Source organism: Pristis pectinata, chromosome 24 (genome assembly GCF_009764475.1).
Source record: "Pristis pectinata isolate sPriPec2 chromosome 24, sPriPec2.1.pri, whole genome shotgun sequence".
NCBI classification, from domain to species: Eukaryota; Metazoa; Chordata; class Chondrichthyes; order Rhinopristiformes; family Pristidae; genus Pristis; species Pristis pectinata.
This window is the reverse complement of record NC_067428.1, coordinates 12,058,526-12,075,099: the sequence shown is the minus strand read 5'-3', so window position 1 is coordinate 12,075,099 and position 16,574 is coordinate 12,058,526. Positions and strand designations below refer to the sequence as shown.

Here is a 16,574-nt window from a genome sequence, read left to right as displayed (position 1 = left end):
CCAATTAACAAAAATATCTCCTTTATTGGGAACCAGATCTTTGCCCTGGACACCATTCACAAGCCCATGCCCATTTTCACCCATTTGCAGCACAGTATGTTGCAACAACACACATGTCCAGAGATATGTTTGACCCAGGGTCAAGCAGTGGGAGGTCTTGGGGTAGGAAGGTCTTATCCGCAGCTTTGTCTCTGTTGGATGTATTTGGTTTCAAAGGAGGACAGAGAATGCTCTGGCACAACAGGGTCTCTGCTAAATTTCACAGATCCCACCAAATTCCTCAGAATCAGAATTATTATGTATGATGTGAAATTTGTTGTTTTGTGGCAGCAGTACAGTGCAAAGACATAAAATTACTATAAATTACAAAATAATAAATAGTGCAAAAAAAAAAGGAATACAAGGTAGTGTTCATGGGTTATGTTGGTGTGGCTGCAAGGAAAATTCAGCCTTAAAATCTAATTTTTGAAAATGATATTCTTTGCATATGCTGCTCTCTCACCAGGTGATCATTCTGAACGTGTGAGTCTGGACAATGAAGATTGGCAGCACACTCACTCATGGAGCTCACTGCTGTAAAGCCCAAGTAAATCAGGCATCTTCTGGTCTATTTGGCTCTACATCACCAGAGGTAAAGCATTCATTCTTCAAACCATTGGATTATTTTTAGTTGACTTGCTAAAATAAATTAGTAATAATGATTGCAACTGATTTAATTTGGGGTTTGGATGTTTTGTATTGGGCCATTATGCAACAATTGGTAGCAAATTTGGGCTACTTAACTTGTGGTTCTAGTGACAGCAGATGCCCTTCTCCACCATTAGCAGCCTTCAGGACTCAATTTAATCTAACAAAAACTGGAATATTAATGGGTGTTATGGACGTTGTGGGCCAAAGGGCCTGCTTCTGTGCTGTGTGATTCTATGACACTGTGTAAAGTGGGGATGGGTAAGACTAAGATTCTTGCTTGTGCATTTCTTAAACACTCTGCTAAACCCACCAATAAATTTTGGCTTTTAGGGGAGGATTGCAGAATGTCAGAATGAGGTAGTAATGTTAATTTCTCCCTAGGTAGTCCCTTGGGATTGAGGATGATTTGCTTCCCCCCTGGTTTCGTGGGTTCTGAGGCAACTGATGAGGTGCTTGACAGGGTGAGCGGGTGGAGGTTTGTGAGGTGGTGTGCACCTTCTGCTGTTTACACAGGGTTTCTGGTGCTTACAATACATGGACTCGAGCTTCTCAACTCCATCCCAGATGTTTCCTCTCCACTTTAAGCAGTCATGGGCCAGAGAGTCCCAACAATTAGTATGGTTGTTGCATACTTCCAAGGAGGCGTTGAGCTCTTCCTTAAATCTTTTCCTCTATCCATCTGGTAAACTCTTGCCATGAGAGAGCTCAGAACAGAGACTGTTTAGGGAGCTTGGTGTGAAGTAGCACAATGCCCTGCTAATAGGCATGGACCAGAGGGATATGAGGTAGGGAAGGAAGATACAGGAGGCTAATTCAAAGATCAATCAGCATGGCCTGATATATCAGGGTAATGAACATAAAAGTGGTGGAATGCAAACAAAAAGGTAGTGTTTTGTAATTTAACTTTTCAGTATCAATGACCTAGTTAGTGATATATCAGTCAAGTTGGAAAGATGAGTGATTATTGACAACAGTCAGGATCAGCAGTTAGTGCAGGATAGGTTCTGGAATATGTAATTTTATGTACTGTAAATACACCATTTGATGGTAGACAACAGGTTTAGTTGTTCATTGCCATATTTGGATAACATTGCACACTGTTACTCCTGATTTCATCTGCCAAATTTGAAGATTATTCCAGGATCATCCAGGAATAAAATGATAACTTCTGGCTTCTTTTCTCAGCTGTAATACATCTTCTTAAACCCCTCTTCCTGATCTCCTCCACCTTCACCTCTAATACAAGTGTGAGGAAATCAATGACTTTATTGTCATTGTGGAGACCATAAGATTCCATTTTCTTCTGTTAATTCTTTCCCTTGTCATAGTCCTCAGGGGTAAACTTCTTCTGACATTTCCCCTGATCTAACCCTGAACTCACCTTTTTCTATTTACTCCCATTTCCCTTCATTCCTACATTGGAATCATCTTGTCCCTGAAACCCATTTCCAGCTCCCTCTATCATAGTCACACCATATTAATGACTACCTACCTCCTTTTCTTTACCTTACGTTAATTGATACTGCCAATGTTTTAATTCTTTCAAGTATAATTCTCCTCTCCTTCAAAAAAACACCTTTTAACTTGATTTACTGTCCCATTTTCAACCTCCCCTTCCTCTTTAAAGTCCTTGAACATGCTGGCCCCTCTTAAGTTCACGATGACTTTCTCCTGGAAATCTACATTTGATTCCATCCAATAAAATGTACACCTTATTGCATTATCAAAACATTGCTTTTAAAAGTTACAAATGACTTGTAGGAAAAAAAGAGGGATTTGAAAACAAGTAGGACAATTTTAGAATTGAGGCCTTGTCAAGCAAGGAGTCAATGTGTGTCAATAACCTTACTGGTATGGCAACAAGTAATACTCAGCCTTCTCTTGGGATGAGCAATTGATCAGGCTTTCTGTTCCTAATTACTTTCCAATGATCCCCATTCTAGGCTGCAGGGGTACGTGCTGAGGATTGCACTGAAGCTTGGCGCAGCCAATGCAAAGACTCTATGGGGAAGGACTGCAGCCCAAGGTTCTTCTGCCACTAGAAATTGGCTAAGACCTTTGTAAAAGACTCTCAAATTGGAAGTTTTGTAGCACCCAAAGGGGACCACATGGGTGGCAATGATGCTCTGTATACAGAACATGCTCACACTACAAGTGTATTGAGCCAAAATCATTAATAATGTATAAACTGAACAACACTATAAATGTAAAGAAAGCAATACACTGTTTATTGTATTTTTTATTTCTTATACATATTTTTATGAATAAAATTTATTTTGAAATTAATAAAAAAATCCAATGACCTTAGTGAAAATGTTATGCCTGGATATTGGCTGAGGACAGGCTTGTGATTGCCTGAAATATCCTGCTACAGTTGGATAGCAAGGATCACCAGTGAATCAATTTTTTTATTAGATGGTGCTTAGTGTTTATCAAATTATTACTCAAGTAAGATGATAACACTGTGAGGAAACCATAAAGTTCAGAAGTGGTGAAATTAACTAAGTGAAATTACTAAGTGTACATGACAATATGAGAGAGAGGATAGAGAGTTTCAACAAAGTGGTTCTGATATTAATATTCTGAAATAGAAAATAATAAACAGTACCTAGGGTGCGGACAGAGAGATTGTTTAAAAATATTAGATTGCTTAATAACAAAGGATATTCAATGCAGCAAGATAGAGTTCCCACTGAGATCACAATCTGCCGCTGATTATTGTTTCCATTTATAAATAACACAAAATGTGACATTCATTATCCCAAACAACTCTTGGAACTATTTCAATTGTGGGGTTTAATTGATATCTTTATTTTAACCTCTTCACATTTAAATAAAACATTTCACAGAAAGCATGCACCAAGCTTTGGCAGATCAGATCTGCCAAATAATCTAATTTCAATGCTGCACATTTGAAAGGAACGCCTCTGCCCTAATCACATACTGTGAAGAGCTCAGCCAGATACAGTTCATCAACTAAAACCTCCTGCTGAAAACTGGATATTTGAATGTGAGTGAGGACAGAGTCAGGCTCCACTCTGATTCATCCCATGATTATAAAGCCTGATGATATTGTCATATAAAGAATGGCCACTTAAGTGTTAGGAAGCATTCATTGCCTGTGGAACTTAGCTCATGGAGAACATAGCACTCTAAATCAGTCCATTGTGCTTGTGTTGGTTCTAGCTTTTCAACTGAAGCTGTCTATTCTAGTCCTAGTTCTTTATTGTTCAGTCTATCATGTTGTATCATTCCTTTTAAGATACTTATCCAATTTCTTCTTCAATGACGTTACTATATCTGCCTCAAAAGCTATGTAAGGTGAAGTATTCAATACCTAACAAATGTGTACCTCCATAGCAACCTCAGCCTAGATCTATACTCCAAGCCATCTGTTGTTTTTTTAATAAGAGGGGCACTAACCCAATGCCTTCAGGACAAGAGGATATGGGAATGAAAAATAAGTGAAATCAAAACCTGGAATATCTTGGGATGTTTTCTCACATTTACGGTGCTATATAAATGCAAGTTGCTTTAGTTGAAGCTTCGGATGGCAGCAAACTCACAAGATCAGGGAAATGGGGTAAATTCTAGTTTCTAAATATTGATCTTCCAAGGTGTTGGTGTAGATTATGTGGCAAAGCTCACTCCTACGATCCTTGTAAGATAATTCTTATGCAGAATGGACATCTCAAGGCATTCTTTGTGTGTGTTATTATTCTGTTTATAACCACGCATCAGACATAAATTATTATTATGTTCACTTTTGCTTTGCTTCCCCTCTCCAATTTTATCACCTCTCCTGCGACAAGAAGCATCATTTGTATATACATATCACATTTAATACAGTGAAGTGTCCCAAGGAGCCTCATGGGCCTTTAATGAGACAAGTTCTGTTTCCAACCCAGAGATGGAGATACTAGGAAGGGGGACCAAGATTTTGTCTAAAGAGATAGATTTTAAGGAGTGATGTAAAGAAGGAGAGAGAGATGGGGAAATATTAAGGACCCTCACCATCTGGGACATGCCCTCTTCTCGTTACTACCATCAGGGAGGAGGTACAGGATCCTGAAGACCCACACTCAACACTTTAGGAACCGCTTCTTCCCCTCCACCATCAGATTTCTGAATGGTCCATGAACCCATGAACACTGCCTCATTATTCCTCTTTTGCACTATTTATTTATTTTTGTAACTTATAGTAATTTTTATGTCTTGCACTGTACTGCTGCCACAAAACAACAAATTTCACGACATATGTCAGTGATAGTAAACCTGATTCTGATTCTGATCCTGAATGTTCGAGATAAGGAACCAGCGACATCCAATTTATGGCCTGTGTATAAAATCTTGCCCATGGTAAATATCGGCTTAGTGACTGAATAACCTGCTGGCTTAGATGTTCTACCATGCATGAGACTCAATGCCATGTGAAGAACAAGGATCATGGAAGAAGTGTTGGGGAACACATTCTAGATAGAGGAAAGCAGTGTGTCAGAGAGGATTCTGTGAGAGGTGGGCTAGAGAACTGGAAGATTATGGAGGGTGTCAAAGAGATGACTGAATCCATAGTCAGAACAACTATTGAGGCTTGGCAGTAGATAGTAGGAAGAGGTCAAAAAGAACCAGTTTGGAGGGGTGGGAAATTGAGATCAAAAAGATGATTGGGACATTGATGGGGAGGGGAGGCTTGTGGTTTGTTTGAAGGAAGGGTTGTGATCTGGGAGGGGAGTGGTGGGGTGGAGAGAAAATCAAGACCTTGTTGATGGAGGGGGATTGGAAAGAGGATTGAGACCTGGTGGGGAAGGGATACAGTCAGAGAGATGATCAAGACTTTTGGAAGGGGTAGGATGTAGTTGGAGAGTCAAAAGAGGAATGGTCAGGTGAAGGTTTTGAGAGAGGATGAGGGGAGTGAATTCAATGAGATAATTGCTGGGTGGGAGACTTGGGGTGATTAACAGTAAGGGAAGGTGCACACTTGGGTGGCAAGCAACCTCTCAGAGAGTAAAGGTCACAATCACCTGGTGGGATCTGGACTCATTGAAGTCAGGCCCTTTAACTTACACTGAAGCAGACCCCAACTCTTCAGTTAAGCTCTGTCTCAGTATTTGAACTCCATGATATTTGTGGAGATCACAATTGCAGTAGAATTTTGCATGTGACATCAAATGACCATTGTATGTTGTCTGGCATCATTACGCATATCCAGCAGCCTCTATGTGCTAAGGGCTTATGCACACAGAGGAACTTTAGCATGTGGCCTTCTGCTGCAACCTGAAAATGATCCCGCAAGTACAAATGTTTGGACACACCTGGTCCATACAGTTAAAGGCATGACTGTTGATGGTTCATAAAAAAGGGGATGAATGAAGAGTTCTGGACGATGCTAGAGCTTGAGGAAATACAGAAATGGAAAGTAAGTTCAAGTTAAATTTGAGATCATGCTTTACCATGTATACCTCAGAGGTGATGCGTGTGAGTTTGTTTAAAGGAACAGGGTTTTGGAGATGGATAATCACCATCACCTTCTGCTAGTCACCATCTGACATGTTGCTCAAGTGACAACTCTTTGTGTTTTATTCTAGACAATGACTATGCTCAGACTCTTGAACAGACCTGTTATACAATAAAGATGAACTCTTGATCTCTCAATCTACCTTGTCATGGCCCTTGCACCTTATTTGTCTACCTGCACTTCACTTTCTCTGTAACTGTAACTATAACATTATACTCTGCACTCTGTTATTGCCTTTCTATTTGTACTACCTTGATGTACTTATGCTTGGAATGATCTGTATGGATGGCATGCAAAACAAATTTTTTCACTTTATCTCGATGCATGTGACAATAATGAACATTCCAGCGATGGTAAAACAAGGAATACCGAAAATCAGATAAACTGCTGTCACCGATTCCCTTGGTCTGTACGTGAAGATTAGCCACTTGTGGTTGGCTGGTACTGATGGAACCTGCACCTGATAAACACTCAATGTCTCCTGGAGATGAAGGAGGAACCGTAACACCAAAGAAGGAGCTAAATGAAAACCACAGAAGCTAAACAGTGCCAGAAGTACACCACCTGTCTGTCAAGTCTTTTTTTTAAGTTGGTGTTATTCAGAACGTGCTCAGTTCCAACCCCTGTCTCTTCTCTGCACTGACACTAAATAACCTGCAGTGTACTCAAATGTTCTGTTTCTTTTTTTCCTGATTTTCAGCATTTCTATGTTTTTTCACTCTTATCAATGAGGAAAAAGGTTTTACAAATAAAATATGTATCAAATATTCAGCAGAGCAACAAGCTATTGCAATATATGTGGTAAAAGAAATTGATTTAATAGTCAGGCCGTAGGACTGCATCTTCTCTAATTAGAGAAGCTGCAAAATGTTGCACAGAATGACTTCACACTGTAATTAAAGAGCTGATAATTATTATGTGCAATCACTAGTCTACAGCCTTATTATTAACTCTGGAACTGATAAGACTTCCAGAAAATATGAGTCTAAGGATGCTTCTTTCAAGAAATTTCTCTAAAAAATTGAAAAGCTGCCAGATAGTTAAAAAACTCAAAGAGCTCTGCTCAGTTTCTTCACAAAAGCAAGTCACTGTTGATAGTAGAAATTGGAAATAAAACCAGAAAATGCTTGGTCAGGAAGCATAATTGGAGGAAAAGAACAGAATTAACATTCCCTGTTAATGACATTTCACCTTACAGGAAATGTGGAGTTCCTTTAGCTGATCTCAGCCAAAACAGCTTTCACTGTTCATTGGCCTGAGTTTAAGAAAGGAAAAATCAGCCAAGCACCTGCTCTATTCCCTGTATACCTGCAGGAAATGGAGCATTTATTAAAGGGCAGATCTTGAATTGACTGCATGCCCTTTGCAGTGAAAGAACCAGTAGTCATGCCCTATTTAGTCTCACACACTGCTCATTTTGATGAGGTTGCAGAGTTTAAACTCATGTTGTTGGGTTCGTAACCTAGTAAGAGTCTGATAGTGATAAGGTTGGGCTAACTTGTGATGCATATGCAGTTGAATAGTTGATGACATGTACTGTTCAGGCCTGCAGATGAATAATGACCACTTGGGTTAGGCACTAGAAATGCCCATGGAACCACAGCCACGTAAGAAGTTAATTGCTCTCAAGGGAAGAACAAAAATAGAATTAAATTTAGAGTATATTAATTAGCATGTTCAAGTTTGATGGTGCAGGCAGGTTTAACATACTGCTTTCAGTATTCTCACTAATGAAGTTTCAATTTCTTTTGCTATCTTCACAACCTTGTTTGTTTCCTATGTTCTCAGGCACCAAGTCTGACCATCTACCTACGCCCTCTTTGACTACTTTGGTTCTATTGACTAAACTATTCTCCATCTCTGGTGCTTTGCTGTTTTTCTAACCTTCCAAACAAAAATTCTTTGACCAGTTTTTCAGTTGTATCTTCTAAGTATCCTACCAAGACTTGGTGTCAATTCCTTTGTCCTCTGTTAAATACTTTGGTCCAAATCAGAGGCACTGTGTAAGTGCAAGATGCTCCTTTATCTACAAGCGTTATTTTCTCTCTCTAATCTTGTAATGGGGGTCACAATTACCTTATATGTGGTAAATCATCTGTGTGGAATAGAGCCAAACATGTCAATATCTACCAAATAGGCCAGCAGAAAGTTGTGAACTAAAGGTTGCCAAATAACTGCATTTGTATCTAGTCATGGCTCTTAATACAGGTTATAAACAAACAGTGTTAGATCTCACCCAGAAGTGTTGCAGGGTTGACAATTCTGATTGACTGCATTCCTTGTGATTACATCAGTTCTCTTGTGGCTTAATGGTTTGATTACCAGGTGTGCCATGAAATTTTGGAAAAATTGTCACACATTAGAAAAATGAACAAGTAAATACATTTACATTTATCTAATCATTTGATGGATGGGATGAGGTGTTTGTATGCCCTGAAATATTTTTGAGATGTAAAGTGTGACCTGAGTTGTCAAAGTTTGGGAAAGACTGCATTACATAGCATCTGCCCTCCCACAGCTCCACCTACGCACTCCAGCGTTTTCCATCTTCACACGACACTGATCTCCCAGTCAAATGGGAAGTCCAACTAACTCTTCCATAACTTGGATGATGATTCCTCACGGTAACACACCGCCTTCTCCCAGATTCTATGTCGTTAGGATTGATAAATTCAAGTTATACTTTATTGTCATTCACCCATATGCTATAAAGCACATGGAGGAACGAAATGAAATTAAAACAATTTTAAAGAACATTCCAATTGTATTTTCCGTGGGTTACTCGCACAAGTGCCTGAATCGGCTGAACCGATTCCTGGGACATTGTCAACTCTTGAACATTGGCTATGACGTAATAAGAGCAGAGCAAGAAGGATGACGTTCCTTCGAGAAGGGGCATACCTGACCGTGGTGACGTCAGTAATGTACGCGCCCTGCAATGACGCGCAGTTTCTGGTGTACACGGAGCCGTGACGAGACGGCCGCGGGCTCCGTTGATGTTGTTGTTGCTGCTGGTACGAGGAGCCGGGCGGCCGTTACTGACCGTGTGAATGAAAGGCGGCTCGGTGACCGACCCCGCGCCTTTGACAGAAACAAAGCTGTCGTCTTCTCCGCAGCCGAATCCCGGTCGCTTAATCTAAAAACAAACCCTTCCTGCGCAAGATTTCCCCCGTAATTGCACATAAAACCCTGTCGGGGCTGAATGGAACCGGACGGAGCGTCGACGGAGGCCGGGGGTGAGAGCGAGCCGCCGGCGGCCGAGGAGGCGGCGGTGGCGGGAGCCGAGGGGGAACTGTGCGCTATAGGTAAGAGGGGGAATAATATGGTGCATAAATAAACCCGTGTGCGTTTGTCTCTCCATTGGAGGGTCGGTGCCGGTCTCTTGCCCATATTGAATGGGATCAGGTGCTTTGCCGTGATGGGTCTACGCCGACCCCGTTGGGATGGTAGTGAGCAGGATCCGGATGCACGGTCCTTACTTCGCTGCCTACCCCCCCCCCCCCCCCCCTTTATCCAGTCTGATCCTTCAGCTGACCCAGGGGGAGAAATCCAACCGCAGTCAAAGCCTCTTTTCTGTGGAAGGCACAGCTGATGTGGGATTTGGTAGCGCACACTGACACCCTGCTGCTCTGAAAGATGCCCTCTGCAGCACTGCCACATGTTCCCAGGTACCACCAACATTAAACGTGTTTTAAATACTTTATTTAATAAATCTGTCACTGCTTGTATGATCTCTTCTTTTTAAAAAAAAAGACCAAAATGCTCATAAAGGAATCTCTTAGAAATAATTAGAAGGTTAAGAAATGCAAAAGGTCAGCTCTGCATGAACCCTTTTATTATTTTTGTTAATATTTAAGAACTTCACATTGCTGCTGTATCCTAGTTTGGGTGTGAAGAGAATGATTTTCTTTTTTGTCTGAGTGGGTTGCTGTTTTCCTTATTGGGAATATCTATGATGTGAATTGGGATCTGTGAAATCGGGTAGATTTGTCATCCGCTTAAGTTAAAACCTGATATCTTGCAGTGTTTTTTTTCTAATGGGATCCTCCTGCAAATATTAGTACACTTCTAGAGACCAGTGGTCTTAATTCCAATGGTGAGTTAACTACAAGGAACCTAAATACTTATTGCAAAAATGCTCATTTTTATGTAGTGACAAATTAATTGGTTATATGAAATTAAGTACAAAACTAAATAATGATCCTAGAAACCCCTTGAGGGCCGTGTATCTCTGTCTGAAAGCCCATGTAATAAAATACTAATAACATTTATTTCCTGCTGAGCTTGGAACAAGCACTCTGCTATCAGCATGATGCTGATATTTCACTAGGAGAAACAAAGGAGTGATATTTTTGGCCGAAAACATTAACTGTTTCAACACCAAGCAATTAATATGGGATGGGCTCGTGTGGAATTCTTTGTGAAATGATTTTTAATGTCATTTCATTTAACGTTATATCGTAGACAGCTCCACAAGCAGGCTGCAGTTTAATGTTGGGTACAATGGTTGTACTCTGGTAATAAAAATAAATGCGTTAGCTGATACGAGTGTATATCAGAGAAAGCAATGTTGCAAGAACACAAGATTAACTGTACACAAATTATTTAACGAGACTTCTCTAAAATAATTTAATTTAGGTACTATAGGATACAAATTCTGTGCTTTGTGACAGCAACTTGCTTTCACAAGGTGTCTGCGATGTTGTGAAGGATATAGAATCATAGAGCAATACAGCACGGATACAGGCGGGGTAATTCAAGAGGGAAATATAATGGGATTATAAGCAGTGAGAAACAGTTTGAAGAAGGCTTTTAAAGGTAGGAAGGCAAAGATACATCTGGCGGATTTGAAAAAAGTGCTGATTTGTAAGCTTTGCTGCCTTGTGTGGCAAAGGAATAAATAGTTAAATGTCAGAAAGCAATGGAAAATGTTCTGGGGCATAGGAGTTTGAAATTAGAGAAAGTGGCCTGAGGGAAAACTATGGAAAGATTTGTAAACAAGAATGAACTGTACAGTTATAAATTACTTGAGGAATCAGGAAAGTGATGAGGGCAAGGCTGATGGGTGCATGAGGCTGGATGTAGGAGGTCAGTCTCCCTTAGTTTTAAGAATATGAGACGAATACGGTGCATGTAATAATGGATGCAGACTTCCTCTTTTTCATTGTAATATGCTTTAAAATAGCTTGTAATAAAGATTAACAAATCTATTTAAAATGGATTGCATGGTTAGTCTGTTAGAACATGATAGATCTTGGTCATTTTCCCCTATCCATTCCTAAAACATTATACCATTCTATTTATCCCTAACATTGCATGCAGTGGAATCATTGGATTTAACCTTATGTTTGTAATTCTCGATCTTAATCTATCGTGATTATTGGTGTAAGGGCAGGAGCTTCTGGTGCATTGAAATGCTACAATGGACTTTGGTCTCTATCTTGGGCTGTTCCTGGGGGTCGAGATGATTTGCTTCCATTCCTCTTCTTTGGGTTTTGAGGGATTGTGCAGTAAATTTGAGATCTTAGATGGTATTTGATGGGTAGGTGGATGGGCAGTGTGTGATGGATGGATACAGGCTCCATCCACCATCTTCACCGGGTTGCTGCATTCTCCTGTTGAAGAGTCTCGATTATCAGTGCCATCCTGGATGCTTCTTCATTTTGAGCAGTCATGGTCCAAGGATTGCCCTGAATTTGGGGAGGGTGGGGGATGTTTTAGGGAGTCTTTGGAAAAAATCCTTGAAGCATTTTCTCTGTTGTGGTGGTAATCTCTTGCTGTGACAGAGTTCAGAGTCTGATATTGGGCTTGTGAACAATGTGACTCAACTGTTCAGGCTGGCTGAATGTCTCACTGCAGGGATGTTGGCCTGAGAGAGAAAGCTGATGTTGGTTTACTTATTGTGCTGCGCAGCAGTGCCCTCTGCCCACCTGTATGCTTCAGGATCATGAACTACCTACAGCAAGCAGCTCAAAGCATTGGAAGAAGCCCCACCAACACTATCTCTGTAATAGGTGATTCAGTTTTGTTCCTGATTAATGACTAAAGTGATGACCTGAAATAAAGTTAACAAAAGAGCAAAATGGGTTTCTCGGTCGTCAGTTTTGAGGACCTCTAGGATGTAATTCTGTGTAAATGGCATGCTCTACATCAGAAAGATGAAGAAAAAAATGAAAAATTTTCAGAAGATTTTGGGTATATATGGCTCTTGCTTAGCAATTAAAAGGAAGAAGACTCCAGATTGACATTTCAGGAATGACCAAGCCAACAAAGTTAACCTTTCTGCCTGATTTAAATGCTGACTGATCACCCTTTTTCTGGTTGTTTTTTGGTTGGAGCAGCATTGTTGTTTTAATATTTCCATGTTATATAATCTGTATGCTATTTCTCTTAATTTTCCTTGAAAGAAATAACATCCATTTATTGTGATGCTTTTCATCTTTGGAATATTCCAGAGAGTTTTTGAACCAGTCAGTCAATTTTGAAGCATAGTTACTACACTGTTCCATAGGGAATCGCAGACCCACAATCAACAATGAAATTGATGCCCAGTGAGAATATATTTTGTAGCATTGATTGAGTGATATGAAATTGGTCAGGAAATGAGGGGAATGTCCTTTCTTTAGTTATGGAATAGTTTACATTGACTTAGGAAAGATGAAACTTCTATTCCACTTTTCATGGAAAAGATGAATCCTCCAAAAATGCAGTATTCCCTTAGAGGAATATATTTCATCCTAAATCCTTCAGAATCACTGTTCAAGCCAAAACTGACAGTTTTACACATTTAACTTCAGTCCATTTTTATGAAAATTCTCCAGTTCCTCCTTCACTAGAAGAAGCAGGAACTGTATCATTCATTGTGGTTTTACAATGGCTTTGACATTTTGCCAAGATGGAGTGGTTTCAATTTGAAGCCTGTTTATTGTAACTGAAGTTGCTGCTTACTCCATCCATTTCATTAAGGCAGTTAACATTATATAGAATTCTTTGTTGAATTTATTTGGATTCCATTGGCTAGGAGCAATAGTATGCGTGTGTTTTGGATTTATAGATGGTTTGCACCTGTTGACAGCCTCTCTTCAATAAGAACTCTCATCTTTACAATGCCTTTTTTTTAGATCAAAATTCCTGAAATATTTTTTGGATTACAGAAGTGGATAATTACTGAGAATGTATAGCATGGAAACAGGCCATTCAATGACTATTTACTTGTACATAAACCTTGTTCTTCATCTCATCCTATCAAAGTATCTTTGATTCTTTCTATTTCATGTACTTAGCTTCTCCCTTAAATGGAAGATTTCCCTTGAATTTCCTGTTGTGTTTATTATTGACTCCTATTTATATTGCATAGATTTGGTCTCCACCTTCCACCCTATAGGTTGAAACACTTTATCTTGACCTATCCTATTGAAACCCTCTTCATATTTTTAAAAATGTCTGTCAGGATATCCCTCAACCTTCTGTTAATCTTTAGAGAGTCAAGTCTTTTCAGTAGTTGTAATCCTTCATTCTCCTAATGTACTTGCAAATCTCCTTTGCACCTTTTGTGGTGCCACAATATCTTTTTATGAGGGAGCACAGAGGGAAGCAATTTGGTTCATTGTATTGCACCAACCCCTTGAAGTAGCAGCAATCAGTTCCAACCTTTGATATTTCACCCATCCCTATGACTTTATATTACAAGCACATGTTTTCCTTTATCTTCCATTAAAACTGTTTCTGCTAATCCTATTGGGGTGTTCATTCCGAATTCCAAACCCTAACCATTGATGGTCTGGTTGTTTTGCAAGTCACTGTAACTCTTTGCGCCCACTCTTCCACCCCCTCCTCCACTGGGTTTTCATCAGCTATTGGAGACTACTTATTTCTATAGTATAACCCCCTCCCTCTTGAATTTGAAACACATATACTGAATCTCACCTTCTCTGGTCTAAGGAGATAAATCCCGCCTTTGACAGTTTATCCATGTAGTTGAAATATCTTCCCTGGAATCATTCCAGCAAGCTTCTTCACCGCAGCCTTTGTGCAGCTTCTAACTTGCATTGCCCTGAGTACCATTGTTTTTTCTTTATTGTTGCTGTGTCATATTATGGTCATTGTTAGTAAACTATTAATAGTTCAGGAGTATATTAGCATATCAAAGCATGTTAGCTTATGAGTACTGCTATAGAGCCTTTACATTAATTTGCTGCGAGGTAATCCTATGACAACAGTGCAAAATCAAAACACGTTCAAAGCAATATGCAATGTTGAACTGTCTCAAAATCAATAAATTTGTTATGAAGATCATCATTTTGTGTTTGAGAGGATTCGGTAGAACTTGTAGATTGGGATATACCCTGGTGGATCCCAGGAATTAATGCTTAGTGACAGTAATTCATTCACTGCTGAAACTGCCAGTATTAAATCTAAATTACAGAAGCTGGGTGTGATATTGAATTAGTTGTGCTTCTTGCAAGAATGATGGAGCTTTATAGTCAACAAAGGTCGCATCTATCACTGGGCTTCAGTTGATTTAATCATGGCTGCATGTTATTTCAATTTTTTTGTATTTTTCATCTATTCATCATCCTATTCCCTCATCTACTTGGTATCTTTATTTTGAGATGACCAGTGAGGTCAGACATACAAAAGTTAGAGCTATAGCTGGACTTTAACATATGACTTAAAAAAAACTCAAAAGACATTGTTGCCTGGGTCTAAAATGATTGCTTTTGAATTGTGGAGTCATTGTTTGGTTTCTCAACTGTATTGCAAGTGCTTTAATCAGTATTGACTAATATTATTTCTGTATGAGCCCATGTCTAATCATTATTTCCAATCTTGTGATTATGAAATAATTCAGATTGCAGTGAATTGTGTCAGTTAACTGAAGAGTGCTGTCAAAAGACTAAAAAGAGCAAAAAAATTTGAGATAACAGAAAATGTGTGAAATATCCAAAAGGTCAATAATCTAACTATTGAAAGACATCTGGTGAAAAGTTAGCGTTCCAGGTGTAACTGGACATCAGACTGTTTGAAACATGATATATTAATCTTTTTTTATATTGAATGAAGTGAAATTCCAACAATTTTTGGTGTTTGACTTCCAGCACAGACAATCACTTTTAATCATTGATCTTTTGTGGTAATGTGTAATATTTTGGGGTGAAAGGAGCAGCTGACTTGGAATATAATACAGCTATAAATTGGGTGGTTCATGGACTAGGATGCTGCTTTAATTTGACTCGATTATTAATGTTAGTGAATCTCAGATCATGGAACTGTTCTAAATTTCATTTTTCAGGTTATGGGTATTCCCAGCATAGCCAACATTTATAGCCCATGCCCAATTGCTCTTGAAAAGGTGGTGTTGAGACTTATTCTTGAAATACTGCAGCCTTTCTGGTGGTGGTACTCTCACAGCATTGGCTAGGGACTTCCAGGATTTGGACCCAGTACAGTGAAGAAACAGCAATATATTTCAAGGTCAGACTACTGTGGGACTTACAGGGGAACCATGCCCTTGCTGTCAGTATCTTGTGTGGTAATCGTTATGGGGTTTGAGAAGTGCTGCTAGAATAGTCTGAGTAAATAATTTCAGTGCATTTTACAAATGTAGGCTTATCAGCAAGCTGTGCTGGGGGCGGATGGGGTGCCAAAAAAGTAGGCTGATTTGTATACATGGTGAAGAACTGCTTGAGTGGAGTTGGATATACTCATCTAAGTAAGTGGAACCCATTCCTTCAAGCTCCTGAGATGTCTTGTGGAAGGCAAGAAGTCATTGGGTTGTCAGGAGATGAGTCACTCATGATCCAAAACCCAGCCTCTGACTAGTTCTTGCAGCCACAGTACTTAGGCCAATGAATGTCAAGGATATGTGGTCAGATTTTCTCTTGGTGAAGATGGTTATTACCAGGCAATGTGTGTTGAGAATGTAATTGCCATTTACTAGCCCATGCCTGAATTTTGTCTAGATCTTGCTGCATACAGGTGTAGACAACTTTATTTTTTTTTGAAGAGTCCTAACTAGGATTGAACATCCTCAATTCTGATTAAATGAAGGAAGAGAGGCCATTGATGAAACAGCTAAAGATGGTTGGACATGGGCTGCTGTGCTGATGAACTCCTACAATGATACCTGGGGCTGGGATAATTGTCCTTCAGCAACCATAACCATCTTGCTTCTTGTGAAATATGACTCCAAAACATTGGAATGTTTCCCCTTGATGACTATGGACTTTACCAGGTTGAATGTAAAAGACTTAAGAATCTATGGATGTACAATATACTTTGAATTAAAGAACCTGTATTTTATAATTTCCTAAAAATAGCAGTGAAACCATAATTGTCAGCATTTTCCATTCTTGTTTTCATGAATTGT

The 16,574-nt window shown here is 39.5% G+C and overlaps 1 protein-coding gene and 1 long non-coding RNA gene across 4 annotated transcripts in view; both read left to right on the top strand.

Annotated features, from left to right (window-relative positions):
- The window catches only part of LOC127582599 (uncharacterized), a 28,061-nt gene extending 25,182 nt beyond the window's left edge, over positions 1-2,879 (top strand). Inside the window, exons 2-3 of the long non-coding RNA XR_007958136.1 lie at positions 506-631; positions 2,634-2,879. This is a non-coding gene — a long non-coding RNA (uncharacterized LOC127582599). The remainder of the gene's footprint in view (positions 1-505; positions 632-2,633) is intronic.
- Positions 2,880-9,189: 6,310 nt separating this feature from the next.
- LOC127582394 (phosphatidylinositol 4-phosphate 5-kinase type-1 gamma-like) overlaps positions 9,190-16,574 on the top strand; it is a 95,338-nt gene continuing 87,953 nt past the window's right edge. For all 3 annotated transcript variants that reach the window (XM_052037588.1, XM_052037589.1, XM_052037587.1), the window contains exon 1: positions 9,190-9,510. In XM_052037588.1, coding sequence (XP_051893548.1) covers positions 9,408-9,510 — 103 coding nt within the window. In that variant the 5' untranslated portion in view covers positions 9,190-9,407. The remainder of the gene's footprint in view (positions 9,511-16,574) is intronic.